Source organism: Sminthopsis crassicaudata, chromosome 2, assembly GCF_048593235.1.
Source record: "Sminthopsis crassicaudata isolate SCR6 chromosome 2, ASM4859323v1, whole genome shotgun sequence".
Lineage (NCBI taxonomy): Eukaryota > Metazoa > Chordata > Mammalia > Dasyuromorphia > Dasyuridae > Sminthopsis > Sminthopsis crassicaudata.
In genome coordinates, this window is record NC_133618.1 from 576,443,719 (window position 1) to 576,468,490 (window position 24,772).

The 24,772-nt window shown below is 49.3% G+C and overlaps 2 protein-coding genes across 11 annotated transcripts in view; one reads left to right on the top strand and one right to left on the bottom strand.

The window, feature by feature from the left end:
* PDZD7 (PDZ domain containing 7) overlaps positions 1-7,581 on the bottom strand; it is a 22,062-nt gene extending 14,481 nt beyond the window's left edge. For 2 of the 4 annotated variants that reach the window (XM_074295343.1, XM_074295342.1), the window contains exons 1-4: positions 7,457-7,581; positions 6,389-6,794; positions 640-780; positions 165-339 (exon numbers count right to left, since the gene is read on the bottom strand). In XM_074295343.1, coding sequence (XP_074151444.1) covers positions 165-339; positions 640-780; positions 6,389-6,587 — 515 coding nt within the window. In that variant the 5' untranslated portion in view covers positions 6,588-6,794; positions 7,457-7,581. Of the gene's footprint in view, positions 1-164; positions 340-639; positions 781-6,388; positions 6,795-7,456 lie in introns of those variants that run through there. The other 2 variants (XM_074295345.1, XM_074295344.1) reach the window with 2 other exon arrangements.
* SFXN3 (sideroflexin 3) lies at positions 4,224-22,302 on the top strand. Of its 7 annotated transcripts, none has more exons than XM_074295358.1 (11): positions 4,224-4,315; positions 17,374-17,537; positions 18,116-18,286; positions 18,682-18,780; positions 19,494-19,569; positions 19,744-19,829; positions 20,139-20,291; positions 20,649-20,698; positions 21,384-21,433; positions 21,557-21,604; positions 21,761-22,302. In XM_074295358.1, exons 2-11 carry the CDS (start codon positions 17,377-17,379, stop codon positions 22,016-22,018), a joined length of 1,152 nt encoding a protein of 383 aa, XP_074151459.1. In that variant the 5' UTR covers positions 4,224-4,315; positions 17,374-17,376; the 3' UTR covers positions 22,019-22,302. The 7 variants fall into 7 exon arrangements, with proteins under 7 accessions (XP_074151459.1, XP_074151463.1, XP_074151462.1 ...); XM_074295362.1 differs by having other exon boundaries at positions 20,139-20,266; XM_074295360.1 differs by lacking the exon at positions 4,224-4,315 and adding an exon at positions 6,858-6,920.
* Positions 22,303-24,772: the final 2,470 nt, after the last annotated feature.

A 24,772-nucleotide genomic window follows, 5' to 3' on the forward strand; every position in this document is an offset into this window, starting at 1 on the left:
GGCCACAAGAGCATTTTCCAGGTTCCTTATAGAGTGCTAGCAAATTACAGGCTCTCTTCTCTGGATATCCACCCAAGTCCCACCAGTTCCCTTCCCTTTCTCCCAGAGTCCCATGCAGATAAGGAGATGGGGGAGGGGGAAGGTAAGACAGATGCAGCCCTCACCACGTGGTCTTCTCCTTAGAGAACTTGATCCCAGGCACCCGGCCCATTCGCCTCACCATCATGCTCAATCGGCTGCTCCCGGTCAGCACCTTCACAGCACTACTCATAGTGGTACTCTCCAGGCTGAGCCCGTTCACCTCTGTGATTTTGTCTCCTACTCGCAGACCAGCTCTCTCTGCAATGGTACCAAATTGCCTTTTTCCCTAACAGATTCCTCAAAAGCAGAAGTGGGATTCTCCACCTAAGTCAAGCCCACCCACCCCCACTCCAAACCTGGGTTTTCCTGAAGATAACTGCCATTTTAGAGTGGTGCATCTCTGGGAGGAGAGCTTTGTCTACTCCTTCAGACTTTGTCGACCTCTGGGATGCCTGAGAACTAGGCTTTGTCTTCCCCTTGAGTGCCTTCCCTTTTATAGCAGGACCTGATTTCTCCCCTCTCTCCTCCCAAGGCCCCAGAAAATATGCAGAAATTCACCTGCACTGCTCCCTTCCTCCACTTTGCTGACAAAGATTCCCAGGCCATGCTCGGAGCCCCCACGGACACTAAAGCCCAACTTTCCTGCTGGGCTCTTCTCCACCGTGACTGCATTGATGATATCACTCTCATCACTGTTGGCTGAAGGCAAAGAAGGATGAGCTGTTACTGAGGACACTCACTTTCCCAGAGGGAACCCCTAGCTTTTACAGCACAGTTAAGGTATCACAGACTATACCTTCTTCCCCCCACTGTTGTGAGGGGCCCTTATCTTGGGGGGCAGAGGAGAAGGTGAGACAGCTTATGAAATCCCTTCTAATCTAAAATATCTAGGGTTATGGGACAAGTATGGTAGAGTGTAAAGAATACTGGGCTTTACGTTAAAAAATAATTTTCATCTTTGACCCTTAGTATGTGACATTAGACAAATCACTTAACTTCTACAAGTCCATTTCATTTGTAAACTGCCATAGTACCTACCTTGTAGAATTATTTGTAGGCTCAAATGTGAATAATACATAAGGTGTTTATAATATATGTAATATATATGTATATTATATATATATATAATTAACCAAAGTTTATCATTAATTTTGATTTGCTAAGCCAGAGAAGGGGCCTATCAAATGACACCTAAAGACTTTTTTTTTTGAAAGAAAAAAAGATTTTTTCCCTTCTCATACTTTTTTTTTTTTTTTTAAGAGCGCCCATCTGTCAAATCTTGTGACTAGTCTTATAGAGATATTGGAAGAAGAGGTCATTCATGCCATAAGAATTTTCACTGAAGGGGCTGTGCATGGTTAGCTTGGAGAATAGAAGCGAAGGTTTAGGGATGAATGGGGAGGACATGATAAGCCTTTTCAGATATTTGTTTTTGTTTTTGTTTTTTTTTCCCCTGAGGCTGGGGTTAAGTGACTTGCCCAGGGTCACGCAGCTAGGAAGTGTTAAATGTCTGAGACCAGATTTGAACTTGGGTCCTCCTGACTTCAAGGCTGGTGCTCTATCCAGCTCTATCTAGCTGCCCCCCTTTTCAGATATTTGGAAGATTGTTATGTGGAAGAACAAAGTTTGCTTGGGTCCAGAAGGTATATGGAGGGTGATTTTAGATATGCAATCTACTACATATCTTCCCTTATACCAGGGGTTCTTAACCTGGAATCCACAATGTTTTTATTTTTATTTTAACAGCTATATTTCAATATATTTCCTTAATTAACCTATGTGTTATATTTTATTCATTTGAAAACATTTTGAAAAGGGGTCCATATGTTTCACTAAGATCCACCCAAAAAGGCCTTCACCAAGATTTTGATTTGCAAAGTAAGACTGGATTGCCTTGGCCAATGATTAATTTTGGAATAGGAGCACAAAAGAATAGCATAGAACATGGACGAAAATAAAATTCCCAGAACCATTTTGGGGTTGATGAAAATTGATTGGGATAAGTATAAAGCTTACACTTGGGTTCAGATAATCAGTTTTACAAGTACAAGGTGGGAAAAGTATGGCTAGACAGCAGATCTGAAAAAGATCTAGTGGTTTAAATGTACTGCAAACTCAATACTGGTCAGGAGTATGATATGCTAGTCAAAAAGTTAATGCAATTTTACACTGAAATAATGGAGGAAATCTGGAAACGGTGATAGTCCTATTGGTCAGATGCAGCTAGAGTTTTGAGGGACCACATCTGAGTAAGGACATTTAAAAAATGGAGAATGTCTTAGAAGGCAACTAGATTGGTGAAGGGCTCAAGGTCATGCTCATATGAAGGTAGGTCAAGAAGTGGGGGTATTAACCTTCGTAAGAGATTTAGGGAAGGATATGGTAGCTGTCTTCGGTTCTTGAAGGCTGTCACAGAATGGTGTACTCAGAAGGGCAGGAATAGGAGCAATGGGTAGAAGTAACAGATAAATTTAGGTTTTGATGTAAGGAAAAATTTCCTAAGAATCAGTTATCCAAAAATAAGACTGCCGTAGAAGGGTTTGGGTTCTCTCTTCCTACATGGCTTTAAAAAACTAAAAGGGCTGGACAACCGTTTGTGGATGTGCTGCAGGTAAAACTCTGGGTCAGCTATGGGCTGGACTAAAAGGAGGTTCCCTCCCTTCATGCTCCTGAATTTTATAATTAGCAAGTGAGGGGAAACCAAGTCATAAAGGACTTTGGATTCATCACAGAGTTCTCAGTTCAGTATCATCTGGGGAAACCCATCTTTGATCTACTGCCCTGATCCCAACCCAAGGGGCTCACCCCCAGGCCTGAGCTAGGGAGACGGAGGAGACACACCGCCACTGACAGCCAGAAGAGGTTTTGATAAGCGCAGAGGGCACATGATTTTAAGGAGCCAGAGAGATATCCACATGGAAATATACAAACTGAGATGTAAAGATCTCTGCTCCCCTACTTCCCTCTGATAATGACTCAGGGTCATTGTGAGGATAGAATGAGGTAATAAGTTACAAAGCATTAAGCCACGTGCATGGAACATATTAGGTGCTGAATAAACCTTTCCTTCCTTCCTCCTTCCTGAGCCCAGGCTCAAAGATGGGGAGGAGGTTCTAGGTTCTAGGCTCAGAAGTTCCAAGCTTAGCTGCAGGGGGAATGCTGCTCATTTCCTCTGGCTTCCCTTCAAGTCCTCCTTATCTCTAAGAAGCCTTTTTCAGTGCCTTTCCCCTACTGCTCCTGTCCATGGCCTGTTGTGCTGAGTGATTTTTATATTGCTGCCCTCCTTAGACTGCAAGCTCCTTGAGAGCAGGGACTATTTGACGTTTTTGCCATGTTAACTCTAACCAAGGGATGCACTTAGTACACAGTAGGTGCTTAATAAATGCTAGGTGGCTGACTTCTAGGCTGGGACACCGAGGAAGTTGCTGGTTCTGCCCCAGGGCCGCATCAAATGCAAAAGCCTGGTTTTATGTTCCAAGCCCTGACATTTGAGACCCGGAGATGAGAAGGAGATTTCAGTCCCGAGATTCGGGAGTCTGATTTTTGGTTCTAGATTCAAAGGCTGGGGTGGGACTCTAGGTGCTGAAGTAAGGCTGGAGGGCTTTAGGGTCAAAGGTTGGGGGCACTTCAGGATTGAGAACCTAAGGTTTAAGTCCGGGAGCGGGTAAGTTCAAGATCCGAGACAGGGTTTGGTCCCGAACTTGGAGGGGAAGGAGCGAAGGAAACAGTACTGGGGTGGAAGGTTCCGGATTTAGAAGCTAACAGGTATTCCGAGGTTCAGGCCGGCAGTCCCATTCCTAGGTAGCCTGGGTCTGGATTTTGAAGAGGTTTTTTAAACAGAAGAGGATTTCCCTCTCTCCCCACCCCTTCCCCGCCTTCCCAATAAAAGAACTTCGGACCTCCAGGGGGCACCAGGGCACCGGGCGCTCGGGTGGGCATGAGATGGAGCCGGAAGGCCCCCAATGGCATTGTGGGGCTTTGGGAGACGAATCTTAAAAGGGCCACGCGCCCATCGCCGCCCCCTTCCCGGAGAGGTTGCTGAGAGAGTGGCCCTCTTGTCATTAACCTTTTTCAGAGCCATCTTTTTAAAAAGTCCCGGCTAAAGTAGTTCTGAGGCTGCAGGATTCCAAACAAAGCCTTCACTTCCACGTGGCCGTAGTCTCCTGAGTCCGTGAGTGCCTCAGGGCCCAAGGCCTGGGATTCCCCTTTCCCGGTGTGAGAAGAAGAGGTGAAGGTAGGGCCCTAGCAAACTGTGCCCTGAGCCCGGAGCTGCACAGTCCGGGGAAATGGGACGCCCGAGACCGGCGTGTCTCCCCACATGCGGTTCGGCCCAGGGAGGACCCTGTATGTTTCTGAACCTCGTTTCCTATTAAAAAGTGGGACTAACTCCTCCCTGGTGGCCTCCCGGACACGACCGAGCTTCGTTTGAGCCCGCGTCCTTCCCCGCTGCCTTAGGGCTTCCCTCTGCCCCCGCTTCCTCCCTAGGCCTAAGCAAACCAGACGGAGGAGGAGGCCTGATAAATCCGATGGGGGACGTGAATTTGAGGATCGGGCGGAGTTGCGGAGGAAGCCATTGCTATAGTAGAATGTATTAAGCGTAGGCGCGATTATCCCTCGGTTCACCCAGCCTTTTCTCACCCCTCCCCCAGCCCTTTATATAAAGGCAACTTTGAGTTTCTCTTAAAGCAGGGCTTCTTCATCTTCGTTGTCGTTAGGGGTCCCCCAATACACACACTTTGGCAGCATGAAGAGCCAATGGAGGCCTTTTCAGAAAAATGCTTTTAAATGCATTCAATAAAATACATAGGATTACAAGCGAATCCTATTGGAATATAAATATTTATTAAATTATTAATAGTTACTATTAAAAACAAACACTTTTAAGATGTTCCCATACCCTGGGTTAAGAATCCCTGTTTTAAGAGAATGAGATTCTCCAAAAATTACATGTGGCTGGGGTAACAATAGAAGTAGGTGTAAATGGACCTAAAACATTTTGGAACCAAGTGTTTTTGAAGTCAGATGCTTCTGAATTGTTTTTGTAACTAGACTGCCTCTGTGTATGGGGCCTAAGTGAACATGTGGACTAGGGGAGGAGGAGCAAAAGAACTCAAAGGTAGATGGATTTGCGTTGGTCCTTAGCATTTATTAAATGCTACAAATATATACTGAATGAAACTGGCAATTCTCAAGAAGCTTATATCGTAAGTAACTGAGGGATCTGGAGGATGGAGCAAGGAAGAAGAGATGGGAATGCATGATATCCAGATAATTTGTCCATCCTTTTCCTAGTACTGAAAATACAGGACAGACCTAACTAGTGTAAATTCTTTCCCTTTCTTGAGACCTGATCTCTTAACATGGTCTTTCAACATTCAAGGCCTCTATGGTCTGAGGGCAGCCTGCCTTTCTAACTGTACTCCTCTTCATCAGTAAATATTTTTATCTAGGCCCAAGTCCTCACACAAGACTTGCCCATCTGGACTCCAAGCTTTTGTTCCCTTTCCTGGTCTATCCTCTGGGCTTCTGTAATCCAAGTGCTCTGGATGCTCATTGAATCGGACCTCTTTGAGGAAACTCTCCCCAAGCTCCTGCCTAGCTCATGGTGATCCATCATTTAAACCCCTTATTTGTTCATTTATCCCAGAGCAAAAATGATGTCATTCTGTGAGGTCAAGACACAAGCTCGAGCTCCAGGGGAGGAGTAGACTAACACAAAATAGCAGAGTGTCATCAGCAGACACTTTTGGACGAATTGGAAGAGAGCTTAAAAAGGCTTCCTTCAGGCAGATACTGGACAGATTGTGTGATTGAGAGTTTGCACTCAGATACTCCCCGGCTCTCAGAGGGTGCTGGGAGGGAACAGCCCCATATGCTGGACAGGCAGTGCCTGGGATATCCAGTCACTTGTTCTCAAGGCCCTGCACTCAGAAGCCCTAGTCCTTTAATCTAAGCCAGTTATAGGAAAGGATGCCTCTCCTTTTCCACCTAATGACTCCTCTCCTTTAGACTCTCCCGTGGTAGATATGTTTGTTAGACTTCCTGGGACAAGAATGGCTGGGCTTACGCGAAAGGGGTCGAGGTTACTTCTATATCCGCCCCCGCCCCCACCCCCACCTCGTATCCAACTAAAGTGAGCTGGAGGGAACTCAAAGGAGTGGGAAGGAATGGGGCAGACGGAGGGCGGGAGCACTGAGGCACAGCCGCTGGAAACCAGCTGTCACTCATCTCTGGTGCCCCCCCCCCAGCGCTTCCCCGCTGCTGCCCTCCCCTTTCCTTCCCGGTCCAGGTCAGGGCCCCTCCCTACCTTCGATGGGGGAATTGATGAGAATGACTCTGCCCATGGGCGAGGAGGCTCGGATTCCCCGCGGGGGCCCGTTCAGCAGCCGCTGCTGCCTCCTCAGCAGGTATCGCGTTGCGGAGCCAGTGTCGCTGCCCAGGTGGCCGCGGGAGGAGAGGGAGCTCAGTGAGCCAGAAGACAGGTCCCCCAGGCCCAGGGGGTCCATGGCAGCGAGTCACTTAGGGTTCCCCGAACCGCTCGAGCCTCAGCCCCGGACCAGAGGGCTTGGTGTGCTCCGCCGTCCTTGCCCTGGAGGCAGCGGGCAGTTAAGGCCAAGCCGGGACATAGTCCTTGGGACAGGGGGCGGGGCTTCAGGCGCCGCAGAGCCTTTCACGCCCTCAGACCCTGGCTGCAACTCAGAGACTTCCGAGGCCTGGCGAGAGAGGTGCAATCTTAGGGCCAAGAGGGGGCGGTGTTCCACCCCTTCAAGGCAGACGCCCCCTTAACACATCCCACCCCCGGACAGGCGTCAGCCCGAGTTGAGGCTCTTGGGGACCGGGTAAGCGTCTCATGCACAGATTTGTCCTCCGATTCCTGCTTCCACTCCGGCCTCCATTCTGGGCCCAACAGTGAGTGAGGGAAGAGAGAACATGCTGCCTCAGGACTTGGGTCCAAGAGGGAACCCCAAAGGGACGGGACCGAAGACTAGCTTATGAATATTCAATGTAAGGGAACCCCAGGGGTGGGGGAAGAGGTGGTGGAGGGGCAGGCGGGAGAGGGCTTCAGCACCAAGGACAGCTCCGTGGGTGGTTTGTTAGTTTTCCCCCCCACCCCCCTCCACATCCGCACAATCCCATCCGGCCACGCTCCTCGCCCTTCCCCCGGACCCCCTCCGCGCCCAAGATTCCCGGGAGGAGGATTTAGGCGACTTTCCCTTGCCTACCCTCCCTTCAGCAACCAGGGAGGGCACAAAGACTGAGCTCCACGGACAGATCGAATGGCGGGAAGGGAGGTTCATTTCCTCTCCTTCTCCCAGCATTGCCCCCTTCCCTCCCGCCGGTTATCCCCTCAGAGGAGCTCTTGTGCTCCGCTTACCTGGCTCGGTGGGCCGCTACTGCGGGCCTCACCTGGGAAGGGGAAGCACTGCGGGCTGCCCGCAGCTCGGGGCCCCACCCCCTCGGGGAGGGGCTGCACGGATACGTCTAGCCCAGGCCAAGCGGAGCTTCTTATTGGCTTGCTCTTCTGCCAGTCGCGTTTCCCCCTCCACCCCCCCCCCCCCCCCGTTCCTGGACGGGCCTCTCTGCGCCCCCGCGTAACGTGTTTGCAGGGGAGCGGCGGCCTCCGGGTGGCTGCAGGACGCGGGGCCGGGGCCGGGGCCGGGGCCGAGGGTGGGAGGCGAACTAAGGCAGCCCTGACCGGAGAGGCCCGTCGGGCCCTGCTTCCCATCTCGGGGGTGCGGACGCTACCGTCAGCTTCCTCTCTGTGCTCCTTTTGTGCGTGTGTCACACCTACTGATGCTCTCCGAGCCGGGAATGTATGGGGGGGGAGGCTTGTGGAAGATAATGGGCGGGATTTCTGGCCAATCAGATGGCTCCCAAGTGGGGAGGACTCCTCCTGACCCACTGACCTGCTTGGCAGCGCTCCGAAGAGGCTTTGGGTCCTGCAGGCAGCAGTTCGTGACCAGAGGCCCGGCCCAGACCCCCCAGTCTGTTCATCGTTTCAACTGTAGAGAAATTCCGCTGGAAGCCTCCCCCTCCCTTAGCCTGGATCTGTTGGGCAGAGAACGGGAGCCACTTTGGGAGGGGGAGTATCAAAGGAATTTCCGGGGAAGAGACCAAGGGGGAAGGTGACTGGGGGAAGGGAGCCGGGCGGGGCTACAGTGTGAAGAGCCCCGGGGAACAAACTTGGTTCAAAAGGGGGCCCAAAGGGTGGAAGGCACTCTGGAGGAAAGTTCTGGAAATAATGGCAGGCTTGGGGAAGGAATTGAGGAAAGTAACCCAAAGACTGTTGGGAGGAGAGGAGGAGCCCCGGCTATGACACTCAGGGAGAGAGGACTTGGAACAGAGGGCTCTAGGGGAGGTCAAAGAGCAGGGAAGATGAAGGCAGAGATTCTTGACCCCTGGCCAGTAAAAGCAGAAGCACAAACAACTAGAAGCTGTGACTGAAACTGGGGGCCCCTCTCTCCCCTGCCCCCCTTCCCTTCCCTTCCCTCCTCTGCCCCCCCTTCCCTGCCCCGCTCCCACTTCATCCCGGCCTTGCTTCCTCAGAAACAGTTGGAGGTGGCAGAGGCTCTTGCCCTGGGCCCCCGGATGCTTTTTTTGAGTTAGGGGTGTTGCGTCTCTCAGCTAGTGACAAAAGGACAAGCAGCAGCTCCCCCTGCCCCCTCCTGGGGTTCCCGTCAGACCGTGCGTGTGGCTGGGGACGTGAGTGTCAGGGTTGGGGCAGCCTGCTCTGCTGGCCCAGGACTGAGGTGCTGATGAGGCTCCAGAGGGCTGGAGGCCTTTGCCCAGTGGCTCCCGGGAGGCCAATAACAGGCCCTGCGATGACCAGTCCTCTTGGAGGGCTCTTCCAGCTTCCAGGGCCCATGCTGCTGCTTTGAGCCCTATTGCCCGTTAAGGGCGTTCAGACCACATCACGAGTGATATCCAGGTTGGCAGGGCGGGAGACGGAAGCTGTCCATCATATCACAAAGGGGAGGGGGAGGAAGACGTCTGTGAGCTGAGGCTGCAGCAGAGGAGCCTGAGTGAAAGCTGGCTCTGGCAGAGTTGGGCCCAGCAGAGAAGGACAGGGCTGGGCTGTGGAGAGCTAAGGATGCACTGATGTCTCTCGCCTCCCCCACGCACCTTCCCGGAGTGCAGTGTTCTCCCCTCAGTTTAGGCCGCCTCGGGTTTGAGGAGTTTGAACAAGTGATTAGTTTGTGCTTGTGGTGTGTGTACTATTGGATGCGCACCCTTAGCCTCCCTCTGTCTGTGGTATCCTTCGTGCGCCATCACTGTGTAGTTGTGCGAGGGGTGTATGTCTTCGGGTGATGGGTCTTGTGTCTGTGCCTGCGAATGACGTTGGGGCTGATGAGGGCTTCTAGGCTATCCTCCTGAAGGATTTTGCTTAATGGTGGCCGATGGTTCCTGGGAGCCTCTAGGAGGCTAGGAGACAGAAGGGACGTCCAGAGGAACAAGTATTCTTCTGTAGAGATTCTTCTTCTTAACAGCTGTGCTCCCTGGAAGGAGTAGAGGGGGAAAGGACTCTCGGAGCTCTCTGTTCTCAGAGTGGTGGAGCAGGGTTACACTGTGTCTGTGCTCCACATAGTTCTCCAGCTTCCCCCGGGCCGGAAAAGTTGGGGGAGCATGGGCTTAGAGCCCCGAGCAAGAGGAGTGGCAGCAACTGAGCAGTTGGCTTGGATCTCCTGAGTCTGAGGTAGAAAGTCACTGAGATACTTCTAGCATTCTAAGTGTGAGCAGCCCAAGGGCAGGTTTACAACATGCACATTAGGCATGGGCTGCACACACTTCACACAGGCATGCACAGACTCATTAGATGCAGTTCAACCAGCATTTATGAAGTACTCACTACCTACAAGCAGTCTTGCTTGACATTGGAGATCCAGAGACAAAAACAAGATCGTTTCTGTTCTCAAGGAACATGGAGCTCGCTGGGGAGACACATCTACACAGAAATGTAACTTGAGGAGGGAGATAACACTGGCAACCAGGGAGATAAGGAAAGGCTTCCCGAAGAAACTGGCACCCGAGCTGAACCTTGAAGGAAGCTAAGGATTCTACGAGGCAAAGGGGAGGAACAAGAGCCTTGCAGGCACAGGGAACCACAGGCTGTGTGAAGGTCCAGAGATGGAAGTCAGAAGGTCTGGCTCAGTAGGCTAATTTGGCTGGAATGGGGAGTGTGTGGACTAAAACAGGAACTAAGTCTGCAGAGACAGTTGGAGCTGGTGGAGAAGTTTTCAGTGCCAAGTGGGGGAGAGGCAAAGGAGAACCCCTGGAGATTTTTCAGCAGGGGTCTGACCCAATCAAGACTAGAATTTTAGGAAGGGGTTTTGTTAACTTTTAGAGGACAGTTAGAGAAAGACTACTGAAAGCAGGGAGAGCAATTAAGAGGCTAGTCCTAGTGAGAGGTTGCCATATAAGTGAGCAGAAGGGGCACATGAGAGATATTATGGAGGTAGATTAAAAAAAACAAACAAACTTGTCAATCGGATTGGTTATGGCAGGTGGGGTGAGGGAAAAGGAAAAGATGACTCATGTTGGAATATGGGTAACTAGGAGGATGCTTGTACTCTCAAAAAGAATTTTGTAGGAGGTTTAGTTTAGAAGGAGTGAAGGTAATAAAACAAAGATCATTTATTAAGCATCTACTATGTGACAGGTACTATGTTAGTGAAGCCATCCTTGTCTTCAAGGACCTTACATCCTAGAGGAAGAAACACTCTATTCCTTAATATGTGTATTTATATCTGTAGCACTCACACTGGTGGGCCTGGTCTTCAAAACGCAGCTGTTACTTTGTCTTGTAAGGATCTGTGAATAATTCTGAAGAGTTGTATTTCTCATAAACACTCCCCCCAATCCATTTCCTTTGCCTTCTATTCACAGACAGCAGTCATAGATTATCTTTTAGAAAGAGTGTTTACTAAGAAGGTATGCCATGAACAGTGGGCACAGATACCTCTCCCACTCTCAAACTGGAGGCACACCCTGGCCTTGCACGCTCAAAAAAGATAGTGGCTAAAATGTACAATACTGTGGTGGTGAGGCCCACATGCAGCAGAGAACATCTGTGGCAAACACATGTGCTTCCTGATTCCTGGTCTTGGAAGTGCTTTTCTCCCTTTATGGAATCTTCATGGTAGCATCAGTGAAGGGTCAGGTTTCTATTGGGCTGGGTCTCCCAGAGCACTCTTCTCTGCTGGGGGGGTTGATCTGCTGCTGAACCAGACCACTAAGCTGCTGCCTGGAACAATTCCTTCATGACTCCTATAGCTACTACAACTGGACCCCAGAAGACCCCAGTACTTATGATTTAGAATGCTGGTGGGACCTCTGAGTCTCCTGAACTTTCAGGTCACTGCTTAGACATATCTACTTCTAAATCAGAGCAGAATAACAAAGAACTGGAATTTGAGGTAATGTCCACCAGTTGGGATAGAACTCTATTGTGTTATAAGAAATGATGAACAGGATGGTTTCAGAAAAACCTGGAAAGGCTTGGACAAACTGATGTAAAGTGAAGTGAGCAGAACCAAAAGAACACTGAACACTGTAACAATAGTATTATACAATGATCAACTGTCAATGACCTAGCTCTTCTCAATAGTGCAGTGATCCAAGACGATCCCATAGGACTCAAGATGAAAAAATGCTCTCTGCTTCCAGAGAAAGTATTAGTGTCTGAATGCAGATTGAAGCATACGATTTTTCATTTTCATTTTTTTTTGTGGATTTTTTGTCTGTGTTTTCTTCCATAAAATGACTAGTGTGAAAATGTTTTGCATAACTTCATGTATATAACCTATATAAATTTGCTTACTGTCTCAGGAAGGGAAGGGAAGAGAATTTGGAACTCAGAATTTTTAAAACTTCATACTAAAATTGTTTTTAATGTGTATTTGGGGAAAAATAAAATGTTTAAATCAGAAAAGAATAAATTCAAAGATACAAAGCTGGCCATTTGTAATAGCCCTTAGCTGAATGGGAAATAGGTCTGATGCCTGTCCCTCATCACACTCTTAGGACTATATCAAGGCAAACTTGCTTTCTCTCACTGGAAAGGAAAAAGAGATTGAAAGATGGGCAAGTTACCCTTTTTGTAAGTATATTCAAGTCTGACTCAGCAACTCCTCTATGGCCAACTAGAAGACTTTATTATCACACAAGGGATGATAGCAGCCCTTGAGTTATTGCAGCTGAAAACTGGACTCCCCCATGTTTCCACAGGATTCCTTGAACTGAAGAAACCAAATGGAGAAAATCAGGGCCTACATTAACCAGTTTACTCCATTAAATGTACTCCAGTGACCTGGAAGGCACTGATATAGGGAGGGAAGGAAGTAGCATGAGGAGGAGGGCTGGGCAAAGTTCAGGAGAGGCTTTATGTAGAAAGTGGTATTTTCACAGATCTTGAAGGAAATGAGATTCCAAGAGGCAGAGCAGAAGGAGGTACATTTCAGGCCCAAGGCTAGCTGAGCCAAAGTTCTTGAAGGTTGGGCCAGGTAGTGAAGGATTTAAACAAAAACATAGCTCTTCACCTCAAGTTGTGCAACTTCAGTGACCTATTCAAGCATGGGAGGCGCTCAAGCTTGCATGGCTGGGAAGGTTTTCCATTTTTTGAATATAAAATGCAAGTCTGCGTTCTTTTCGAAGAGGAACTCTCAACAGATCACTAGAACTGTCCTGTATGAAGAAAGAACAAGAAGGGACAGTTGGAAGAGATTCAAAAGAAGAACTCCTTGGACTGTTAAATTCCAGAGGGCTATCACTGGGCTTCTCTTGCTGATATAATGGGCCAGAGGAACCAGAAATTTGAAGTGAAAAAGTCCAATGAGAACAAGCTGTGAGGGCTGCGCAGGAAGCAAAAAAAGCCAAACAATTGCATCCATTGTATGACTCCTACAAAGGCAGTGCTTAAACAAAAAAATTGTAAAGTCTGTGAACGTTTTCCATACCCTGAGTTGGTAGAAAACATTGATTACTAATTTAGATTAAGTAAAAAAAAAATTAAGGCAAAAACAAAACAAAAAAGCCAAACATGGAAACTTATATTTGATCCTAGAGATAATAGAACCATTGGAGTTTAACTCGGTGGAGGGTGGATTTGAGAAGAAAAAGAGTAGAGAAAGGAAAACTAGGAAAGAAGCTATTGTTGTACTTCACAGTGTTGAAATCCCAAACTAGAGTGTTGGTCATATAATTAGAAATGAGGAGATGCTACAAGGATAGAAATGCTAGGACTTGGCAACTTAATAGATTTGTTGAATGAAGGAGAGAGGTGTCAAGAATGACATTATAGCTAAATTCTGGATGACTGTGATGATGGTGGTACCTCCATCAGAAAGGAAAATCTGGAAGGGGTGTGGGCTTGGGGGGAAAAGATGAGTTGCACATATTGGATTTGAGATGCTCATGGAACATCCAATTTAAAATTACAATATAAAACAGTTGGTTGGAGATGCACAGCTGCAGCTCGGGAGAAAAACCAAAGTTGGACATACAGATTTGGACAACATTTGCATAGAGATTATGATTAAACCTCTCACCGAGTGAGAGAGGACAATGATTTTTGTTCTTTGTAGAGGACCAATGACAACATGGGGATGATGTTTTGGCTTGGGAGTAGTGAATTGGATTTAAGTGAGGAAAAGCAAGTTATCAGCCTCACCTTCTCCTCCAAAGTCCAATGGTGAGACAGATTCTGGGAGGGGAAGGCCCTCAGAGTTTCTGGCCCTAACAGAAAGCAACTGTTATTTTCACAGTGAGAGAGGGTAAAGAGAGAATGCAGGAGGACAGCATATATGTTTACTATACATATCTACCCACATGGTCCATATATACTTCAACCTCAATATAATCCCAAATATAACTTTCTGTCCTCTCAATTCTTTTTTTTTTTTTTCTGTCCTCTCAATTCTTAATTTTTTGCAATCTGGCTTCCATGTTCATCACTCACCTAAAATTGCCTTCTCTGGTTAGAGTGATCTCTTAATTGTCAGACCTTTAAGGTTTTCAAAATTTTCTTAATCCTCATCATTCTTAACTTTTTTGCATCATTTGCCATATTGACTACCCTCTTCTGCCATATTTTTTTCCCTAAATTTTTGTGACAGTTTTCTCTTGCTCTTCCATCAGACTATCTGATTTCTCAAAAAGGATACTTTGTTAGTACATCACATCATATTCTCTAACTCTGGGCATTCATCAAGGCTCTGTAATGAGATAATTAGGTACTAGAGTTCAGCAATGAAAGATGGGATTAGAACTGTTGATTTGAAAATAATTTGTATAAAGATGATAATGAAAGTCATGGCAATTTATGAGATTTCCAAGGAAAAAGTGTGGAGAGAAGACAAATTTTTGGGAGGACTCCAAGATTAGTAGGGAGGAGGTATATCATGTTCCAACAAGGGAAACTAATGAGGAGTCAGTTAGAAGAGAATAAAGTCATAGACACAGATTCCCAGAATTTGAAAGTGATGAGACCTCAGGGGCCATGTAGGGACAAGACAGATTCTAGTCCATCTTCATTCAGTCTGCACTTGAAGCCTTCTGAGGAGAAGGAACTTATAACCTCTCCAGGTAGTTCATTATACTTTCAGAAGTCTTTTAATTGTTAGAAGGGTTTTTCCTCTTGATTTACCTCTTTTCCACTTTATTTCACCACTCCTGCTTTTGCCCTCTGGGTCTAAAGAAAATAAGTCTCATTGCTCTCTCCTGATAGGCCTTCAAATATTTGAAGGCAATTATCATGTCCTCTCTGAGCCTTCTCTTCTCCCAGAAAAATATGCCCAGTTCCCCAGCTCCAGGAGAGGGTATGAGGAACTGGGGAGTGACTGACAGGGTCAGAAGCTTCAAGGAGACTGAGTAGGTTGACAATTAAGGAAAGAAGTAAGAATTTTAAAGATGATTGATGATCTTAGAGAAATTCCAGTGAAGGTGTTGAAAGTAAGTGGGAGACACAGCAATAGTGGCAATGAGTATGGACAATGGCTTTGAAAATAAGAAATGACCAATAACTGCCTGAAAGAATGTCATTGTGAAGTGAGTTAAGGATGGGTATGATTGAAGGTGGTGGAGACTGGCAGTGAAAGGGAGGGAAGCTTGAAATCCCCTAAGGAGATAGGGAAGGATGGGATCAAGGGCATACATAGCCTTGACAAGTGGAAAGCTACCCCTTCATCAGAAACTAGAACAAAAAAGAGCTCGGAGAACATGATAAAGGAGTCTTAAGATGTGGAGAGAAGATGGAGCTTATGATAGATTACTTTGACTTCCTTGATAACATAGAAGAAGAAGTCCTCTGCTGAGAGAGACGGGGGAAGCAAAGAGGGATCTTGAAGTTAAAGGGATTATATGAGGTAGAAATGCAAAGTACCAGTTGTTTGAGGCTCCCACCCTCTGGAGTCCAGTGCATTAGTTTGTTCTTTTTTCTCCCTCGAAAGGAAGAAAGGGGTTGAACTGAATTTTAAAATGATGAAGATGTTGCATAGCCACAGGATACTTTGCATCTTTATTATGCATTTGGCTTCTGTCTGTCTGGGACTGATATCTGAGCTCCTGGTCTCTGAGAAGATCCTGGCTTCAAAGCCTGGTTTCTGGATGCTTAATGGTGTGAAAGGGGTATGAGGTGGTGCTTTTCTCAAATGATTCATTAAAGCAGACCCAAGTAAGATCACAGGCTCCTAGATCTAGAATAGCAAGGAACCTCAACGGCCATCTAGTCCAACTCATTTTACAAATGAAGAAACGGAGGACCAAGGTGATAACAATGGTATCAGAGGCAGCATTTAAAACCAGGTTATAACTAGAAGCCCCAGAACTCTTTCTGTATACTATCCATGTATTGGATTAGTGTCTCCACTAATCGTGGATGGAAGTTCCAGGGGAAAAAAAAAAAAAAAGCTTCTAAATGTAGTTCCCGAGAGGAACCCGGGCTGGAATCCCACCAATTTTGGTCCTGTGACAGCAAATAGCAGAGGAGGTGTTTGGAGGAGGGCCTAGGTACCAGCCAAAGTTCCACCTTACTAGGACAGAGAGTGGAGATGTTTTCTCAGATTGTGATATAGAGTAAAATAGGTCCTATAGTAGAAAGCAGCGGAAAGGCTTCAAGCTCAGTCCCTTAAAGGAGCCAATGACTTGGCACATGTCCTCACTGGTTAAGTGACAGAAGTTCTGTTTTTAGTTTCCTAGCTCCTGGCCAGGCAATCTGCTGTTTACACTGCCATTGCCTACCATGAAGCCTGGGGACATCTGTGTACAAATATGCATATATACACGCAAACATGCACATCTATTCTCTGACCATATAGAAGCTCATGTACATACACATGCTTATGTACAGAAAGGAACTAAGAACGCAGATCATTGTGGTGTAGTTCTGTTGCTTTTCCCTACTTCCAAACTCTAGGTTAGTAAGGGAACAGGTCTTCATTACTTTATCTGAGTCCATTGACTATTTTGCTATTTCTGAAGCCTAAAGGTCAGAGAAGAATTAATCTTGTGCCTTCAGGAGCATCTTAGATTGATCTCTTCCATAGGATGGAGACAGGGATGAGATCTTCATATTGAAACAATGGCATCTGACTCACTCCACCTCACACAAACTCCTCAGGGGAGGCATCCCCAGTGCAGGGGACATGGGTTTGGGCCAAGATCATTTATTCCCTCCTGAGTGTTTAAGGAGGACTTGCAGAGCCTGTTTTAGGGTCTCTCCATACACCTTTGGTGGTGACCTGACATACAACTCTCACCTGTGGCCCCAGGAAGCTGTTGCATGCATAGTGAACATGCCTTGGCAAATCATCTTGTTGGATGGGCTATGTTGAGGGTAACAAATGGTGCTCAAATTCATTGGTGAATTAGGGGGAATGTCTGCCCCAAGTATACAAAGACTTCTTCTGGTGGAACGGGCGGAGTATAACAGATTGTTCCAAGGGTCATAAGGAAGCAGGCACTGTGGAGTGCTTAGTGCTTGCTCAGGCGTAGAAGACTCCAAGGTCCTTCAACTGTATTCTGAATCACTGAAAGTTGTCTTGACCTTTGTCTTGTCACTGGAAAAGACAGTGAAGGTGATGATTTTGTATAACTCTGTCTCATTTAAATCCAACTCAAGCATGAGTCAAGACATCACCCCCCATGTTGTCACTGGGTCTCTGAAAACAAAGGACAGACAATTCCCCACAGAGGGTTCATGCCTTGACAGTCTGAGACCCAGGGAAAAAGGACTGAAACCAGGGTGGGAGTATGAGGTGGTCTAGTCTATGATCTTTTTGTCCCCCGTTCCCTCTGCAGAAGATGGGTGAGTTGCCTCTGAACATCAATATCCGTGATCCTCGATGGGACCAGTCCACCTTCGTAGGCAGAGTTAAGCACTTCTTCACTGTCACCAACCCCTTGAATCTTCTACTATCTGATGCTCGACTGAAAACCGTCCAGATCATTGTGGAGAACTATCGGTAATGCCTTCCTTGCCCTTCCTTCCTGTCCTCCCCAGTCCCAAGGAGAACTGCAAGTGACCCCTCCCTTCTCACCTCATTTTTAGGCCTCTCAAGCAGTCTAGAGAGCTTCAGTCTCTAACCCAAATATTGTTGAGATCACATTTTTAAGTATCGGGGTAAGGATGGAAGAGTCCCTTCATCCTCTCCCATCCTTTCCATAGGGTACTTAATGATGGGCACTAACTCTTAGAAGAGAACATGGGCACGCCACTTACACAAAAGCTGACATCTTTGAAATAACCTTAGACTACGTGGGCTCCTTCAGTCTGACATCATTACTGTGGGCATTGGGCTCTGCAGAAGGAGCCTGAAGGCCCTTTCCCTGGAGCCGTAGAGGTCAAGTTGGGGCAACCAAGAGGAATTTGGCCCAAGGGTGGGGAAGCAGGCAGCCCCAGCCTCTGAGATACTCCTGGGTTCTTGTAAGATGCTTCCCTGTGTATGAGAGGTGATTGTACCCAAGCAGGGCAGGCTTAAGGGATGAGAGGACTTTGGGAATCCCTGGGGTGGGACAACAGAACTTTGTCCTTCCCAATTAGGGCAGGGATCGTGACCCCCGGGCTGACTGAAGATGAATTATGGAGGGCCAAGTATGACTATGACTCAGCCTTCCACCCTGACACCGGGGAGAAGGTCTACCTCATTGGCCGGATGTCCGCCCAAGTGCCCATGAACATGATTATCAGTGGCTGCATGCTCACCTTCCACAGGTAGGTGCCTCAGCTCCACCTCAAACACTGGGCCCTGTGGGCCAACATGGGACAATTCACATTTCTTTGGCTTCTTGATGCTTCCTTCCTCTTTCTCCTGCCCCTTTACACATGGTCTCCATGTGCCCTAGATCCTTAAGAGGTGTAATAGGGGAGGTCAGGAGTAGCACCAGAGATTCTATAGGGAGGGCTTGTGGGTAAGGGCATAAGGCAGGGGCAGGAAGTGAAGATTCCCCTCTGGGTCTCTGATTGGGCAATCTGGAGATTAGCATGGGAGGGGACTCTAACGGCGAGTAATAGGGGGGATTTGGGAGGCAGCTATTGAGATCTCATGGAAGGGTCAGAAATAGTCGTTAAGGTCTCAGAGTACAGGGAAAATCTGCCTGTCCCCTCAGGAACATTGCAGCTGTGGTCTTCTGGCAGTGGGTAAACCAGTCCTTCAATGCTGTTGTCAACTACTCCAATAGAAGTGGGGATGCGATGGTTACTGAGAAGTAAGGAATGGCCCCCCCTTCCACCTAATGAGCATTTCCTAAACACTGACTGTGACGCTGTGCCATACAGAGGCAAGGAAAGCAGTCCTGCCTGTAAAGGGCTTCCATTTTCCTGGGTCCCACCTTTGCTGACTTCTCTCTCCTAGGGTTTATACCATAATTCTGGGGTCTGGCCTGGGGAGCAGCCCCCTATGTCCCTCATCTCCTTGAGGAGGCTGTGTGCAGGGCTTGGGAGTCAATATCGGGAGATTGTCTCTGCCTTCAGACAAAGGCATAAGCTCCTTCCCCTACTATAAGGGGTAGTTGGACCTAGAGGGTACCTTGGACCATGAACTTGGAAGATCTCTGGCACCTCCCCCCTCTCCACTAGACCCTATACCAGGTCTTGTATACTTCATATGCAGCTGCCTGTCCTGGGCATCTCTGCATCTGCAGCTCGTACCCTGCCACAGGCACAGATCACTGCTATCACTACTTCTGGAAGGCACCTGCTGAGGGATTGCCTTCCTGCATCAACTCACTGTCCTGCTCCCCAAACTAAAGCTGTCCTCCCTCTGGCATTCCTCTGTGTATGCTCTCTCTAAAGGGCCTTGAGGACAGGGACTATTTTGCTTGCTTGTGTTTGTAGCCCCAGTAATGCCTGGAACATAGCATATACTTAATAAGCGATGTTTTGTCTACTCATTCTCATTACCCGACCCCTCTGTCCGCAGGCAGCTAGCAACTGCTTACCTGAGCGCTACCACCGGGGCTGTGGTCACTGCTGTGGGACTCAAATCCCTCACCAAAGTAAGCTCCCCGTCCTCAGAGACTCGGGCCCCTTTCTTCCTCCGGGACCTTGTCAGAGGCTGCCCAAAGGAGACTTCCTTCCAAAGCCCCCCAACCACCCTGCCTGAGCCTCATCCCCCCCACAGATATTCTGTATTCCCTGAGGGTCCCACCTGACCTATGCCTCTCCTTTAGCACCTCCCCAGCCTGGTTAGCCGCTTCATCCCCTTCACAGCTGTGGCTGCTGCCAACTGCATCAACATCCCCTTGATGAGACAGAGGTGAGCAGGGTGAAGGTGCCTACTGAAACCTACTCTGCTCCAGGTCTGTGGTTTCCTGAAGCAGACGGGGACTCGCCCTTCTTGGAAGGGAGCGCTGGGGGTGGGCTTTTGAACCCCTCGGGTCAGTCCCTGCAGGGTTCTGGGAATGGGTCAGCAGTCAGCCTTGCACGGCATGGACGTAGCTTAAGCGATGGAGACATGCTGGGCCAGGACCATCCGAGAGGATTGGGGGGTTGGGGCGGGGAGTCTGAGTGCCTCTGGGTGAGGATCCAGGAGTCTGATGCTGTACTTCTCTCTCCTTGGATCCAGGGAGATGGTGGTGGGCATTCCTGTGACTGATGAAGTGGGCCACAAATTAGGCTATTCCACAAAGGCGGCTCAGCTGGGTATCTTCCAGGTGGTGACGTCCCGGATCGGCATGCTCATACCTCCTCTGAGTGAGGATGGGGGGGTCATGGGGAGGTAGGGAGAAGGTGGGGGTGGTCACGGGGAGGACTCTAGAGGCAAGGCTGGGAGCATGGAGCGATTCCCTTTTCCCAGACAGTACCTGCCCTGCTTTTTTTACTCTTCATATTCCAAGAAGTTAGGTAGTGAAGTGGGTAGAGCTTGGAGGAAGAAAGTTATGAATTCAAATCCTGCCTTGCCTTAGATACTTACTAGCTATGTGGGCTTGACCTCTTAACCTCAGTTTTATCATCTGTAAAACAGGGATAATAATAGCACCTGTCTCACAGCATCACTCTGAGGGTCAGTGTGAGATAACATAGGTAAAGTGTAATATAAATGCTAGCCACACATTATGATCTCCCCTTCCTCCAGCCATAATCCCTCTACTTATGAATGTTTTGGAGAAAAAAGACTTCCTGAAGGTATGCTCCCCCTCCTACTTCCCCCATCATGGTGGGTACCATTGTAAGGATAAAGAAAGGACTGATGTGGCTGGCCAGCAACGGCAGGGGGCTGGTCACAAACACTCCTGGGAGAGAGACAGCTCGGCCCTCTCCCAGAGCCCGGGCCCCCCTTTGCCGCTCTGCTTGGATCCTAGGCGCATTCTGATTTGTGGGAAGAGATCCTGGACAGGGGAGGGGGCGGTGGGGAAGACCACACACAAGCATCCTGTGACACACAGTGACAGACAGTGGAAGCAGCTGCTCACGCTGTATCCCTAGCTACGGACTTACCCATAGTGTCAGGTTCTCTCTCACACACACAGAATGAGGAGGCTGGAGCCCACAGACAGCCGTCCCCCAGGCCTTTTCCCTCCCCAGATACAAACAGATGCTTTGATTTGACCCTAGAGATGGAGGGGCCTGGAATGGGTGGGCTAGACCTTTGAAGGAAGACCCAGAAGGCTTGGGAAGGGGGACATGGAGAGGGCCGTGGCTGGGGTAGGGAAGAGACCCCGGGCTGCTGCCGCATGTGGGGTGTGGGTTGGGAATGTGTCAGAAAGGATGGCCCGGTTATGCTGGAAGGTTTGGGGTGTTCTTGGGGTGGGGGACGGGACACGGCCCCCTTCTCTTTCTAATGCTCAGTCTTCCCGTTCATTCTCTGCAGCGCCGGCCCTGGCTCTTGGGCCCCCTGCAGGTGGGGCTGGTTGGCTTTTGGTAAGTGTCAGGGCTGGGATCTGTGAAGAGGAAGGGGAGGTCTGGAGCGTCCTCTGGCTCTGGGTATGGGCGGTAGTGACTGCGTGGCTACATCCAGGCCCCCTTCTCCTATCCCTCCCACAGTCTGCTGTTCTCCACTCCCCTGTGCTGTGCGCTTTTCCCCCAGAAGAGGTAAGTCTAGGAGGGGTCTGGGTTGGGGGACCTTCCCTTTGGTCGTGGGAGGCTGCGAGGTGTGGAAGGGAATATCGAGGGTGGGGGTGAGTGGGCCGCTGGAGGAGGAGCGGGGGAGCGGTGGCCATCCCGGCAGCGTGGCCCGTGATCTCACAGTTCCATTTCAGTGAACCGCCTGGAGCCGGAGCTCAGAGCTCAGATCAAGAAGCAGAGCCCAAACACAGAGGTGGTTTACTTCAACAAGGGACTCTGAAGGGAGTTCGGGCCATCCCAGTATTCTCCTGCCCCACTCCACCCTGCCACTGGTGCTGCAGCATTTCAGCTGGAGTTCCCTCATGGCCTCCGCTCTCCCCTCCCTCTGACCCCCCCCAGGGCCCAACTCTGGGCTTACTCCCTGCTCCCACCAACTCCTGAGGTTCAGGGCAGACACACTGTCCTTAAGGTAGGGGTGGAACGGTAACTGAGGGACCCCCCCTCACAGTAGTCAGCTCGAACCTTTAGGATCTGTCCCATACTGGGTGGTGGGGGTGGGGGGATATGGGGGTGGGAGTGGGAGTGGTGGCATTGTGGGCCAAAAGCCCACTCAGGACCAGCATCCCTGGGTTTTCTCTAAACTCAAGACTGGGAGGGAGGCAGAGGGAGAGGTCCCATGGGGCCATCCCACCTCCTCCTTCCCCATTAAAACAAAGTGTGCACAAGTGTGTGTTTGTGTTTCTCTGATTTGCTGGAGAGAGTTTTTCTTCAAAATGAGCAGAGCTGCTGCAGGCAGTCCAAGAAGCTGTGGAAGCTCAGAAGCAGTTGGTGATCCCAGGGCCTGGTCCTCTCCAGCCTAAGAACTCACCCAGGCCTTTGCAGGATCCAGGAGGGATGGGTTCCTCCTGGCTCCCACCCGTTACCTGTCCTGGGAGAATAGAGGTCAGGGGGTCAGCTGTGAATGGGTATCCAGAGTTGTTTGTGTGTCTCACTGTGATTATAACACCAGTTTGTGGTAAGGGCATGGCTGGATAGTAATGTCTTTGGGGGTCCAATCGTATACATCTGACAGTCTGATTCTGTTGGCATCAGAGCCAGCATAAGCTCTGGGTCCTGGGAATTCGACTCATGAACAGGCATTTTCTGTTTTTTCAATATTGGGTTTCAAATTAATTAAAAAGCCTCTTCCAATCCGTAATTTGATCCCTTCTCCAACCTCAGCCTGGACTTGGCCTCTGGACAGTTAATAATGATGGGAAATGAATGGTAGAGGGTGTGTGTGTGCACACGATTGAACTTTCCATCATTAATATCACATAACACAAGACACGTAATTCTCACAATTGGTAGAAGCTCAGCTTCTCCTTCCCACTCTGTTCTTCTGTTCTTCTACCTCCTTTTCCCTTTCTCTTAACTGCTACCAGCAATGAAGCCCATGTTGCAAGTGTTTGTACCCAAATAAACTTGATGTGTTTCAGTCTTGTGGTCATATTTAAAGTGTGAATCAAAGGCCTGTCTTCCAAAATGAGAGCCTTTATGGTTCTACGTTAATCCATCCTGGTCAGACGATACATAGAAAATCATGTTCAGTTCTGGGCCCTATGTGTGGTTTTTTTTTTTTGGAGGGGGAGTTTTATTCATTTTATTTTGTTAAATAATAGCTTTTATTTTCAAATACATGAAAAAATAGTCTTCAACATTCACTCCTGCAAAACCCTGTGTTCCATATTTTTCTCCCTACCTCCTTCCCCTATACAGCCAATAATCCACATTCAGCATGCTACAGAAGAAAAAGATCAAAAAGGAAAAAAAATGAGAAAAAAAAAAAAGCAAACAACAAAAAAGGCGAAAGTACAATGTGGTGACCCTCACTCCATCTCCCCGCCCTCTCTCTGGTGCAGGTGGCTTTCTGTATCCCGAGTCCATTAGAACTGGCCAGAATGGCCTCATTGCTGAACAGAGCCGGCGCATCAGAGCCGATCGTGGAATAGCCTTGTGGCCGAGCGCAGGGGTCTCCTGGTCCTGCCCATGTCCCTCAGCATCAGTTCCTGTCAGTGTCCCCAGGCCTCTCTGAACTCGTCCTGCCGGTCCTTTCTTACAGAACAACAAGATTCCCTGACGTTCGTCACTGTAATTTGTTCAGCCGTTCTCCAGGTGATGGACAACCCCCAGTGGCAGCCCCTCGCCACCCCACAAAGGGCCCTCCTCAGGCCCCGCGGGCGAACACCGCGGCCACAGGGCGCACAGCCGGGTGCGGGCCCACGCTCGCGGCCGGAGCCGTTCAGGAGAGGGCCGAGCACTAGGTGCCAGGTCTTACGCAGGGCCCCCTTCTACGTGGAGGCTGCCTGCAGCACCACGCAGTTCCCCAGCAGCCCAGACACAGCCGGGTCACCGCATCGGACAGATTCCCGCGGGCCGCCGGGAGTGCTCCCCGGAGAGGGCTGGAGGCCCAGCTGACCCTGAGCCCCCCGGCAGGGCTGCTACTGGGAAGGGACGGATGCTTCCTGTTCTTTGTCAGGCTCCGGCTGGTGAAGGCTCGGCGGAAGGGGGGGGGTGAGGGGTCGGGCCGGGGCGGAGGCCTGTAGGAGAAGCTCCCCGGCCTTCCCGTCCGGAGTGAAACCTCCACTCCTTGGGGGGAAGGGGGGGGCAGGATGGGAACCTCGTCTCCGAAAGTCCGCAGCTCACCACAGTGCCCAGCAGAGGGAGCCCGGAGACAATAACCGATCCGCGGGCCGGGTCAGGATGCCTTCGGCCTCCGTGGGAGTGCTCTCGCCCCCGTTCTCAGCGCCCTTGCCCCGCCCCGTCCTGACTAAAGTGTCTCCTTTCCCTCCCTTTGTTTCTGAGTCACCCCTTTATTACTGTCCTTTTTAAAAACATAAGTTAGGAACGCAATCACAAAACCCCAAACACTCCAAAAGACTGTCTACAACATGTAGCTGTCGCTGCACTGTGTGAGGGGGGGTCTTCCCCCCTCCCCCGCACAGCTGGGAATGGGTGAGAGCAGGCCCGGGCTCCCGGCTCCCCGCCGTCCTCCCCCTCCCTCCTCCGCACTTCCCGCCTCCCCGCGTGTGGCCGCCGAGAGATCAGACCGCATCAGTAAATGTAACCTAAAATTTTCTATATCTGGCTCACTGTATTTTTATTTTTGTCACATCTCCCGGTACATTTTAGTCAGATTCTGATAGGTTCAGCTTT